Source organism: Triturus cristatus, chromosome 6 (assembly GCF_964204655.1).
Source record: "Triturus cristatus chromosome 6, aTriCri1.1, whole genome shotgun sequence".
In the NCBI taxonomy this organism is placed as follows: Eukaryota; Metazoa; Chordata; class Amphibia; order Caudata; family Salamandridae; genus Triturus; species Triturus cristatus.
The window spans coordinates 1010679354-1010693196 of NC_140589.1; the positions used below are offsets into that span (position 1 = coordinate 1010679354).

General features: G+C 53.0%; 1 protein-coding gene across 1 annotated transcript in view; it reads right to left on the minus strand.

Moving 5' to 3' along the window:
- The window catches only part of MAL (mal, T cell differentiation protein (MAL blood group)), a 237153-nt gene that overhangs the window by 109045 nt on the left and 114265 nt on the right, over positions 1-13843 (minus strand). Inside the window, exon 3 of the mRNA XM_085611792.1 lies at positions 12665-12796. Coding sequence (XP_085467918.1) covers positions 12665-12796 — 132 coding nt within the window. The remainder of the gene's footprint in view (positions 1-12664; positions 12797-13843) is intronic.

A 13843-nucleotide genomic window follows, 5' to 3' on the forward strand; every position in this document is an offset into this window, starting at 1 on the left:
CCGCTATCACTCCCAGTACCTGTCCGGCACGCTGCAGTGCCCCAAGGTTATTGCCTCTTGTCTATTTAAGGGTCCGCCAGAAGCTCATGCTAGTTTACCAGTTCTTCTCGCAGCCCCAGGCAGCACTCAGGTGGTGGGAGGGAGAAGTGGGAAGGGCATTGGGAGGAAGTGGGGGAGGGAGGGGAAGGGGGCATGCTAGTGAAGGGGTGGCATTGAAGTTGGTGTTGTGGGCCTTCCACGCCGTCGTCCGTGGCATTCGACCCCTGGGTTAGATCTTGCCACATCGGGTGTCTCATGTCGTGGTCCAATATTTTGTATTTCTCCCAAAGGCTCAGAATCTCCATAGAGGCAAGAAGAGGCTTCAGCAAGGCCCAGATTCTTCTCTTACTCCAGTGGTCCTCTCACCACTCCTCAGTGGCACAGGGATTAGCCATGCACACCCAGGCCGCCCTGCAGACCAGGTTCATTCAGCCCATAGTGGGACAGTGCAAAATTAAATATGGGCAAGGTGTCTCGGCCGCATTGCCATCTCCCGCCGGACTCTGCGCTGCAAGATGCAAAATATGCAATTTTAAAGGCTTAATTAAAAGTAGCACCTAAAAGCACAAAGTGACATTTGCTGTTATCTGATCACGCCGGACTGCGACAAATTCACAAGTTCAGAGTGACCACGATGGAGCACGGGCTTGATAGTGAGACCTATTTGGGCCTACTGAACAAAGTACCTTAAATCCTGGTTGTGGAGCGTTGAGAGGTTCTGCATCGAGGAGGCGCCACACAGCAGTGGTTCCAAGGAGCTGCAAGGATGTGATTGGAGGTCCTGTGTCAAGGTTGCATAATTTAGAGGCAGTTCCGGGGAGATGTGTGGATGTGATGCAAGGTCCTATGCGCAGCAGCAGTTCTGAGGAGCTGCAAGGTCCTGCGTTGGGGGTGAGTCATGCTGTAGTGTTCCAATACAAAGTTGCGAGGCGGTGCATTGTACTACGTTGGTCCTGTGAGGACAACCGCTGGGCTGGATGAGCACCTCCAGGCCCACCTCCAAGGGTATAAGAGTGGGGTGGCACTACTTGGGTGGCAGGACTCACAGCAGACAAGGGTGCCAATTACGATCCTGTAAAAACCGGGTACGAACCGTCGGACGGAGCATATTTTCCGTCCGACGCGTACCCGGTCGGAACAATATACAAACATGGAAGTACGATTCGCACGGAAATACTATTTCCATACGAATCGTACAAAACACCGACCGACGAAAATATACATACAAATGTGATCCGGGAAAGCGCCGACGTGACGTCGGGACGCACGCAGCCTGCCTTTCACGAACCAGGAAGTACGATTCGCACCGACGTCATCCCGCACGGAGAATATTTTCCGGCAGCCAAAAACTGCCGGGAAATCAGGACGACGCGAACAAGGAGTACCTGCACGCGACGGACAGACATGGACCCGAACCTACGTGTCATCCCGGCCCTCATAGCAGTCGACCTCCTCCACAGGTTACGACGCAGATGCCGCAGAAGGTCAGAACAACAAAGGGAGGGGGAAAAGGGGGGGGGCAGGAGCAGGGGCAGGCCACAAAACCCCCACCCAAGTCACACAGCACACATGCCCTGGACATACCTGACCCCCAGGCCCTGGTCACTACGAGGGGGTGGGGGTGGGGGCGTGTCCAGCAAAGCCAGCGCCCGCCACAACGGAAGTGGTTGACGACGCGATCCGGTAACACAACAATACAGGTACGTCCCGTACCCACGCCTTAAGAGCATGGGTACGAGTCGTACCACGCCCACACCTACGTCACCCCAACAATGGCGGGACAGCTCGTACCCACGTGGCAAAGGCCTGGATACGGCCCGCACAAGCATTCCACAGCGTGGGTACGGATATGTACGGACCGTACCCCCACCCGCGTATGCATGGAGCGTACCCCCCACCCCAACAGTGTACGTACGGACCGTACCCCCACCTGCGTATGCATGGAGCGTACCCCCCACCCCAACAGTGTACGTACGGACCGTACCCCCACCCGCGTATGCATGGAGCGTACCCCCCACCCCAACAGTGTACGTACGGACCATAACACCACCCCCGTATGCATGGAGCGTACCCCCCACCCCAACAGTGTACGTACGGACCGTAACACCACCCCCGTATGCATGGAGCGTACCCCCCACCCCAACAGTGTACGTACGGACTGTAACACTACCGCCGTATGTATGGAGCGTACCCCCCACCCCAACAGTGTACGTACGGACCGTACCCCAACCCGCGTATGCATGGAGCGTACCCCCACCACGACAGCGTATGTACGGACCGTAACACCACCCCCGTATGTATGGAGCATACCCCCCACCCCAACAGTGTACGTACGGACCGTAACACCACCCCTGTATGTACGGACCGTAACACCACCCCCGTATGTATGGAGCGTACCCCCCACCCCAACAGTGTACGTACGGACCGTAACACCACCCCCGTATGCATGGAGCATACCCCCCACCCCAACAGTGTACGTATGGACCGTACCACCCCCGTATGTATGGAGCGTACCCCCCACCCCAACAGTGTACGTACGGACCGTAACACCACCCCCGTATGCATGGAGCGTACCCCCCACCCCAACAGTGTACGTACGGACCGTACCCCCACCCGCGTATGCATGGAGCGTACCCCCACCACGACAGCGTATGTACGGACCGTAACACCACCCCCGTATGTATGGAGCATACCCCCCACCCCAACAGTGTACGTATGGACCGTACCCCCACCCGCGTATGCATGGAGCGTACCCCCACCACGACAGCATATGTACGGACCGTAACGCCACCCCCGTATGTATGGAGCATACCCCCCACCCCAACAGTGTACATACGGACCGTAACACCACCCCCGAATGCATGGAGCGTACCCCCCACCCCAACAGTGTACGTACGGACTGTACCACCCCCGTATGTATGGAGCGTACCCCCCACCCAAACAGTGTACGTACGGACCGTAACACCACCCCCGTATGCATGGAGCGTACCCCCCACCCCAACAGTGTACGTACGGACCGTACCCCCACCCGCGTATGCATGGAGCGTACCCCCACCACGACAGCGTATGTATGGAGCGTACCCCCCACCCCAACAGTGTACGTATGGACCGTAACATCACCCCCGTATGCATGGAGCGTACCCCCACCACGACTGCGTATGTATGGACCGTAACACCACCCCCGTATGTATGGAGCGTACCTCCACCACAACAGCGTATGTACAGACCGTAACACCACCCCCGTATGCATGGAGCGAACCCCCACCCGTGTATGTTCTAAGCGAACATATCCTAATATAGGAGGGTTGGGTGCAGAGTCCTCCCAGCAGTGCCCAGACGCAGGAGGGGTGGGTGCAGATTCCTCCCAGCAGTGCCCAGACACAGGAGGGGTGGGTGCCTAACACTCACAGTAGTGCCCCTGGAAAGAAAAGGGTGGAGTACCCACAGATCCAATGCCCACAAATGTCAGTCAGGTGCACAAAGATCCTGCAGTACATGTACCACATGTGTGCGAGGCTGGGAGTATACATATGCATAGCGCCGAAAAGAAAACATGTCCACATGAAGTCATGTCAACAGTCTACATACACATGTACAGTGACCACCAAGGACGCCACGAATGATGCAGGTGGAGACATCGCTCAGCATGCATGGCCAAAGTCTAACGAGTCCGTTACACACCCAGCCAATGTAGACACAGCTCAGCACCACATATTGGAATGACCCTGCAGGGAAGATGTCAGGTTACACAGAGGAAGGAACACACCTTGGGACGATGTCACCATGCAGTAACTGCTTACATGAACAAAGTTATGTAGCCAACAGCTTGTGATGGCACACAGATACCAGGGTCCACCCTATGACCAGCACAAGACTGCAATTCCCACACACCCAACACATTATCACCACCCAAAATAATGGAGCAGGTCCACCAACAGCAATACCAGATAAACAGTAGTGTACTAAGGAAAAAGAAATTGCTTTGTTCAGCATCCAAAAATCTGTTTGTCCCTTGAAAGTTCAAAATGTACAATGCCCATAGGGCAATCCAAAGTTCAAATCCAGGTGGGGGACACAGTGGGACGCGTGTCCCCTAGCTTGCCTGCACAGTCAGACTCCTTTGTCTGCCAGAGGGGGGGGGGGGCATCATGTGGGGGGGAAGGACCAGGCACCACAGGGACATGAGGGCGAAGGGTAGGCGTCGTGGGTGCAGGGACGGAGGACTCCACCACAGGGGGTGGGGCAGCGCCAAAGGCGGAGGTCAGGATGGCGCTGCACACCTTAGCAAGGTCCTCCAGCGGCTCCCCTGCACCCGAAGGAACCACAGGCCCCAAGGAGGGGGGGTCGGAGGGATGGGTCGCAGCGCCACTGGGGGAGGGTGTGGACGGGGGGGGACTCAACTCCCCTGCTGGTGTCCTGCCTCCACCGCTTGCGGGGTGGTGCCACACTGGGGCTGATGGACAGACTGGGCAGGACTGACCCTGTATCTGACTTTTGGCCAGGAGAGCTGAGGGGAGGGGATTTGGAGGGAGTGGATTTTGTGGAATGCGGACTCCCACTCTGGCTGCGTGGCTTATGTTTGCCCCCCGACCCAGTGGGTGTGCCTACTTCACCCTGTGTCTGCGTGCCAGGAGGTGTGCGTTTGACCTTCCCTGCTGGTTTGGTGCCTGTGTCTGTTGTGGGTGCATGCTGACGTCTGGGTGTACATGGGACAGGCATGGGAGTGGGAAGTGTGGATGGGTCAGGGGTAGGGGGTTGGACGAAGCGCTGTAGGAGACCCACTGCTGCAGTCAGTGTCGAGTCAATGGACCTCAGCAAATTGCGTTGGTCAGCCTGCGATGAGAAAATGCCCTCCAAGTATGCCTCCATGTTGTTCAGCACTTGGCTGTGGCCATGGAGGACATTAAGCATCGCAGCCTGACCAACCTGCAACTGCCGCTGGATGTCCACAGACTCGGCATTGGCGGCAGCAGTGGAGACAGGGGCAGGGGGTGCGGTGCCTGGCAGGAAGGAGACATGTGGTGACCGGGCACGCTGGGAAGGGACACGAGCAAGTGGGAGGCGGCTGATGGCAATGGAGGGGGCGGGGAGAGATGTTGTGCCGCTGTCAGCTGGTGGTGCAGCCTCCGCCCACTCGGAGAGCTCAGCCTCGGACCCGTCAGCTTCATATTCTGTGGTGGCACTGGACAGGTCCTCCGCCTCACTCCCCTCCGCCTCAGTTCCACTCGATGTGCCAGCCAAGATGTCACTGCTGGCACTGGTGCTCGGTCCCTCCGCTCGGTCTGTGCTGATGTCTCCATCCGTGTCCCCCGACGATGCTGTGGGCAAGGTGAAGAGACAGGAATTAATCATACACATGTATACATATGTCACATGAGTACAATCTACATAGGTTACAGTGCATAGCCTAAAAGAAAGATGAGTAACATCTACAATACAAGGTACATATGTAGGCCCTGCAAATCACAGTTGGTTGACCCACCATGCCACTGAAAAACTATGGAGAGAATGACACAATTGCAAATGACATGAAATGGAGTTTGACAGAGGAGCCAGGCTCTGGGGACAGTCCAGCACTGCATCTGCACCACACAGCGTTGCCGAAAATAGGGATGAGCAGGCACCATATCCATGAACTTGAGGCACATGCTGCATAGGTAAGACTGAAAACATGCCCACCATGACTGGCTCACTGCACCTTGAGTGTATGTCCAGACAAACATCACACACTGGCCAGACCTAGCAAGGAGATTTCAGGTTTTGACATGTAGGCCTTGCCCGCACCAACCACCCCCTACATGAGACAATTTGTTGAGACACAGGAAGCACTTACATCTCTTAGTCTGGGTGAAATACACATGGGCTGGAAAAAATCAAGATTGGACACAAAATACCCAAGGTGCGCCTGTCCAAATAATCATGTACAAATGGGCATCATCAGATGATTGTAACAAGACACACAGGCACTGGCCACCGTGAGTATGAACAAGGAAAATCAGGTCAGGCTGTACAGTGGACACTTGTACTACATTTTACGGCAATATACATGGTGCCAGGGGACAATGGCACAGAGCACAACCTATGCTGTAGACACTGAGAGTGTCCACATTTCGTGATGACACACATGACACCTAGGAAAATATGCCCCAGGGGACAGTAGTGGCCACACAACTCCATGGTCCGGAATGGGAATGACTGCAACACACGCCACCATCCCTGCACTATGCGTATCGCACACTCATGCACATCATGTCACAGGCCACAACATAGGACATGCGTGCTGTAAGGCATTACACTTGAGAGACTAACTCCCATGTCTGGACTCAGCATCAGTGCCAACTGACATGGAACCCACAAGTACTGAACTGGACAGGGCACAGGCAAGGTCCCAAAACCTGTTACACACCACCCCCACACATGATGCTACAGGCATTGTTCACGTGGATAAACTGCCAGCCTAGATAACCTTGTGAAGGAGTGACTACACACAGACCAGGGAACACATTGCAAGGAGGGGAAGGGAGGCAGGAGAGCACCGCTATACTGTGGGTAACAGGATCTGCACAGCACATTTAAACCCTGGCAGTGTATCCATGCAACTGCGCACTTACAAATGCTGGTGACACACAACAAACACACATGTGCCTACCCCCTTCCTGCTGCTGCTTCTCCCGTAAGCGCCTGTCCAAGTCTGGAAAGACCACCGCCAGCACACGCTTGTGGATGTGGGTCAGACGGCGGCGCCCACGGTTCTTATGGGTCTCAGGTGAGTCCCCCAGCAGGACCCGTGCGATCCTCCGCGTCCAGCACCGGATATCCTGCCAGCGTTTTCTCACCTGGGCCAGGCGCCGCTTGCGACCATCCGTCCTCCTCACGGCCCTGACGGTGTTCATCCAGATCTGCTTCTTGGCAGAGGCGCCTACCTGTGAGGATGAACAAGTGACACTACATCAATACACCTGGCACATGTCACAGAGACACATATTAGAACAAATTTGCTGGTTACAACAAGGCATAGTATGCAGCCAACGCATTGCACCTTTGTCATAGGGACATTATCCTCTGGGGAAGGGCAAAAGCAGTACGTGCCATTGAAAGTACACAGGTGGAATGAGGGCAACGACACAATCAATGATCCAGGCTCACACTGTGCATCACAAGCTACACCAGGATTATGTGCAGCACCTCAAAGCAGTCACATGCCACAGGCCACTGACGCTACCTCAGTAGAGTACACAGACACACACAGGCACAGGACATTCACCTGCCATTGGCAACTACAGCTACAAACCTCACTCTGCACATGTGCCACTAGACTGGGTGGGGTAACAGGTGTGGGGATGGCTTATCACGGCAGACACACATCACTGTTCCCTGCACACAGCAGATGGCCAGGGTATACCCATCCCTCATGCAGCTGGGGTGCTACCCTCCACATATGCACCCACCCACATGACAGGGGACTAACACACACACCGATGTCCAGGGTACGAACACATCATGTGGACACTCTCAGCACAGTTGCACGACACAAACACACATCTGTGGGTACAGTCACCTGTCACACTGGGGTGAACACAGAATCACATGAGGACTGTAGAAACAACATTCCAAGGAGGATTAGAGAGGCAGAATGTGGCATGCACCATGCAGTGAGTGTCACTGTGAACACAATGCAAGTGAGGACAGCAGACATGCACCACAGCATGTTCTGGCTGGGAGACATCAGGCATTCCCCCCCCTGGGACCCACTCTACAGTACAATGCATGTGTGTCACACCTGGACACAATGCCAGAAGTGACAGTCACAAAAAAGGGACACAGTCTGTGCTAGTGCACTCAGCACTCACCTGATACCCTGGCCGGCCATACAGCAAGGGGTACTGTGGGAGGATCACATCCAGCAATGCCAGATTCTCCTCCAGGGTGAAAGGCTGGGCCCTCTCCACAGACCTTGACATGGTGTCAGGGAATCACGAGCAGCAGCAGTGTAGTCGAATCCAAATATGTGCAGGCAAGTGCTCTCTCATGGGACCTGGGTGCCTTTTATCAGCCTTGCTGGCCTGTTGCATGCACAGGAGTACAGAGTGATTGGTCACTCACATTTGCATCCTATGTTTCCTCCAATCCCTTTAAACCTAGCACAGTCAGTGGGTTTGTTTTTTTTCTTCTTGAGCATGATGTCAACTCCACAACCACTTTGCAACAAAGTAGATTCATTCAAACCGTCTTTTGCTGTGCACCTGCTGGAAAAAAATAAGACTTTAAACTTGGTCTCCATGACAACCAGCATGCATGTATACCTTTATACTTGTCCCTCATGTGTCCCCTATGTAATTTGGAGATTCACACACAGGTACGGTGCGTTCCGGGGCCCTAGGGCACCCCAAATGCATAGCAACGGCCCATACAGGCGTGTGTACGGTCCGTATCACTATGGGTACGCATACGCGAGCACACCCATAGTGATAGTGAGCGTACAGGCGTGTGTACGGTCTGTATCACTATGGGTACGCATACGCAAGCACACCCATAGTGATAGTGAGCGTACAGGCGTGTGTACGGTCCATATCACTATGGGTACGCATACGCGAGCACACCCATAGTGATAGTGAGCGTACAGGCGTGTGTACGGTCCGTATCACTATGGGTGTGTTACCCATAGTGATACAGACCATACACACGCCTGTACGCCCATTGGGTGTAGTGTCTGTGTCTGCGCTGCTGCTGTGGTGGTGTGTGCTGTCACTCTTTCACAGTGTTGGCTGTTCATTGACTGCTGTCATGTGCAAAAAGGTGCCTTCAACCCCATGTCTTCATGCAAGGCGTCCGCCATTTGCAGGCAAGTCTTTCCTGTGTGGGGACACACTGTTTGTCTGGGTGTGACCTAGGCCATATGGGCAGAGGGCATTGTTGTCTGCTTCTGAGTTGCACTATGTGATTTTTGAGGCCCACACTCCCGCCATCCGGGTTACCGTGTCTTGTGTTGGTGTTTTCTGTGGCCTGTGACTTGGGATTGTCCAGTTGGGTGCATGGGGCATGGTGGCGCTAGTGGCATGTGCGTGTTTATGGAGTGTGGTTGAGTCATGCGATTGCTTTGGGGTGGTTGCGTGCATGATTGTGAGTTTGGTTGTGGATGACATTCCCCCCATGTGAGGTGAGTTGTTTGTGTACTCACCAGGCTCTCGGAGTCCTTCTACTCCCTCCACTGCCACCACCGGCAGTATGTCCATCACCCTCTCCTCCCAGGGATGGTATTGTACGCGTCTGCGGGGCGGCCCTCCTCCAGTGATGTTGGCCTGGGTGTGGTCCTCGGTCATTTTGGCTCGGACCCTCCTCACCAGATCGTACCACCTGGCTTGGCATTCATGCCTGGTCCTTCTGGTGGCCGCAACAGCATTCACAGCATCGACAATCCTCTGCCACATGGCTGTTTTTTCGGAAATGCTGGTCTGTCTGACCAATGTTCCAAAGAGGTGTGGCTCGACTCTGAGGATTTCATCGACAAGGACCTCCAACTCTTGGCTAGTGAACTTTGGATTCTTGTTAGTGGGCATGGTGAGGGGTGTGGATGTGGATGGTTGTGGGGGCTGTGGGTGTGGATGGTTGTGGGTGTGTGGGTGTGGTTGTTTGGGGGTGTGTGTGAATGTGATGAGGGGGTGTTTGTGAAGGTGGTTGTGTGAAGGTGTGCAGGTGTAAGGTGTAGTGGAGGTTGTAGTATGGTGCAGTTGTTTCTCTGTGTGGTCTGGCAGCAGTGGGTCTGTTGCAAAGGATCATGGTTTGTGTGTGTTGGGCCTTTTTATTGGTCCATTGGTGGGTGTGGCTGTGTTTGAACTTTGGGTGGGTGGGTTATAAGGTGTGGTTGTGTTTTGGGCCTCTGTTTGGGAGTTTGGCAGTTGCAGGTCAGCGAATGTGTTGTATTTGTGCTTGTTGGACATGTTTTGTGGCTTTGTGCGATTCGAATGGAGTCTTCTTGTGTATTTTTGCTTTGTCCTGGTTGTGTACGTGTGTTTTTAGCGTGTGTACGGTGTGTACATCGGCCATTTTGTTGTACAGTGCTGTCCTTGTCTCTGGCTTGGTACGACTCGTACATGCGCGATGTTGGGTGAAGGTGCTGGTGTTGGGGCCTGGGGTGCGCTCCGTACTTAGACTGTTGGGGTCGGGGTACGCTCAATCCATGCACGGGTGAGGGTACGGTCCGTACGTACACTGTTGGGGTGGGGGGTACGCTCCATGCATACGCGGGTGGGGGTACGGTCCGTACGTATACTGTTGGGGTGGGGGGTACACTCCATGCATACGCGGGTGGGGGTACGGTCTGTACGTACACTGTTGGGGTGGGGGGTACGCTCCATACATACGGGGGGTGGTACGGTCCGTACATACGCTGTTGTGGTGGGGGTACGCTCCATGCATACGCGGGTGGGGGTACGGTCCGTACGTACACTGTTGGGGTGGGGGGTACACTCCATACATACGGGGGATGGTACGGTCCGTACATACGCTGTTGTGGTGGGGGTACGCTCCATGCATACGCGGGTGGGGGTACGGTCCGTATGTACACTGTTGGGGTGGGGGGTACGCTCCATACATACGGGGGGTGGTACGGTCCGTACATACGCTGTTGTGGTGGGGGTACGCTCCATGCATACGCGGGTGGGGGTACAGTCCGTACGTACACTGTTGGGGTGGGGGGTACGCTCCATACATATGGGGGTGGTACGGTCCATACATACACTGTTGTGGTGGGGGTACACTCCATGCATACGCGGGTGGGGGTACGGTCCGTACGTACACCGTCGGGGTGGGGGGTATGCTCCATACATGCACGGGTGGGGGTTCGACTCGTACGTACATGGGTGTACATACACGGGTGGGGGTTCGACTCGTACATACACGGGTGTACATACACGGGTGGGGGTTCGACTCGTACATACACGGGTGTACATACACGGGTGGGGGTTCCACTCGTACATACACGGGTGTTCATACACGGGTGGGGGTTCGACTCGTACATACGGGGGCTGGGGGGGTGTTGGGCGTGTATGCGGGCACATGTCTCCATGGTTGCTATAGGAGTTCGGTGCGGACGGTGTTTTTTCCATCCGGTTGTAACATCGGACGCACGGGATGGATCGTACTTCCGCGGTCGGACTTAACTTTTCACATTTGTACGGTAAATCGTCCGGGGACGTGTCGGGCACATTTTCCGACCCGAGGACGTGTGGGGAATTATTCCCAATGCGATTCGTATGGACTTTTTCCCATGCGAATCGTACTTGGCAGTTTGTACGGCACTTCTACGATTCGTACGGTAAAAAGACCGGATACGAGTCGTACGGGGAAATTTTTTCCAGGATCGTAATTGGCACCAGAGTCTATGTGCTGGGGTCAAGCTGGTTGGAGTCTTTTTGGTTCCAGAGGCTATGATCATGACGCCAGCCAACTAGCCCTTGAAGGCACCCTGGTCATCCTAGGTTCAAGATGCAGGTCCAGTCCTTTTTATTCAGGCAGCAGGCCAGCAGAGTAGCAGGGCAGTAAAGTAGCAGCACAACAATTCTTTTTCCGAGTCTTCCACAGGTCCAGATGTGTACTGAAGATCTGGGTCCAATATTTCTACCTTTTGACAGCTTTGAAGTGGAAGAAACGTCTCCCTACAGAGGTATCTGGTATTTACTTCCTCCCTACCCATGCCCCATATAATTTGGGGACACAAACGTCTAGTGTAAAACCCAGTGTGAGTGTGCTGAGGCAGCAATTTTGTGATGTGCCAGTATGGTAGGTGACTGAATTGTGATTTAAACTTAAAATCGGACTTTACCATTAAAGAAGGTTTTAAAATATAATTCTTTAGAAACCAAAATAGATATTCCTACTTGCTCAGAATTGAAAGTTATCACTGTATAAATATAATAAAGTATCCCAATGCCATCCTATGGAAGAGGTGGGCTTTTTGCAGTGGACAATGAATTTAAGAGTTTTTCACTACCAGAACATGTAAAACATAAAAGTACATGCCCAACTTTTTATATATACTGTTCCCTGCCCTTTGGGCTGTTTAGGGCCTACTGTAGGGGTGACTTGTATGTATTAAAAAGGAAAGTTTCGACAGAGCAAAAGGCTTATTTTGCCAGGTTGAAATGGCAGTTTTAAACTGTACACACAGGCTGCATTGGATGGCCTGAGACATGTTTAAACATACTTCTTAATTGGGTGGCACAATGATTGTTCTAGACCTACTAGTAGAATTTAATTTACAGGCCCTGGCTACCTGTAGTTCTACTTTACTAGGGGCTTATAAGTAAATAAAATGTGTCAATTTTGTGGGAGCCAATGTTAACAAATTTAAAGGAGAGATGCACAAGTACTTTAGCATTGGTTAGCAGTCATCAAGTGTGCACAGTTCTCAAGCCAGCAAAAACGTGGTAACAAAACAGTAGGGTGAAGATAAATAGTTTGGGGGTGACCCTGCTGAGTGGGTGAAATTTAACAGCCCTGTTTTCATTTCAGTGTCTTAGAGAATTTTGACGGTTTTGAGCACAGTCTTTATTGAATTTGATGTGCAAGTTTATCAAGAGAGCAATAAATGGCTTTATTAAATTTTATACAATAATTAAACACTTACCACCGCTGAAACATTTTCTCCATACATTTTATTGTACCGGTCACGAATATATCCATTTTGCACAGTAGCATAAGCCTGCAAAACGGCTGCACTCAAGTAAAACAGAGCAGCAATTGAATGGTAGAAAGCATCCTAGAAAAACATTAAAAGCTGAGTTTAGTTGTTACCCGAAAATTATACAAATATAACAAGCACAGGAATTTGTGGAATCTGTAATTATCAAAAAACGTTTTCTGAATAGTAGTCATAAGCAAGATCAGTACAATATTCTCAAATGTACTTTTAGTGGTCTAGAAAACTGACATATCTGGGCCAGATGTCCTATTTTGGAAACTATGGATGTCATTTAAGGATTGCCAGAGGACGCAGCTGGATAGCCCCTTGTGACCCCTGACACTGTTGTTGTGACTTCTGGGCTCAGAGGGTCAAAATCAGTGGCAGTAACTCAGCAGCAGCTCATCCTTATGGGCGTCAGTTGAACCTCAACTCTCATACTTTTATTAAAAAAATGTTATTCCGCTAATAGTGAATAATGTTTCATTATTCACTATTAGTTTAATAAACATAGAGTACAATTAGATGAAATATGACCTTTCCTGGCAGCTAAGGTAAGTAAAACAAATGCTTTTAAATGTTTGTTGTGTACGTACCCGTGGGTGAGCGTGTATTTACGTGAGAAAGAGTGTGTGTGCGCGTGTGAATGTGTTTGTGTATAAACATGTCCATATGTGAAATTGAGGGTCAAAGGCCGTGTGATGCCACTTCCACTACCCCTGACATTTTGGTGAATTGGAAAACCCCATTGTTGGAGCCGGCCTCCTGGCGTGGTCCTGTTCCCCCTCGCTAAGCCGCACGAGGTCCCATGCACCTCGGGGCTCCTCCATTTCGGATTATACGTCACTCCACGTGACCACCTCCGTGACCCTGCTCTACCCGGCCTCGGTCCCAGCGAGGCCCGACATCGAGGCGCCAACCCCTGGCCCGGGGGATACCACGTGAACCCTTCCCACTCCCGGTGGAGGGCAGTATCGATGGGACCCCCAACCGTCCTTCCACACCTAGGTGCGATCGCCCCACAGCTCTCTGGGGCCTGGCGTCTCTCCGGCTGGGCGTCTGGCCGCTCCCTACCCGGCCTCTCCGCCCCCCCCCGGGCGCAAGGGTCCGGACATCAAAGGGCTC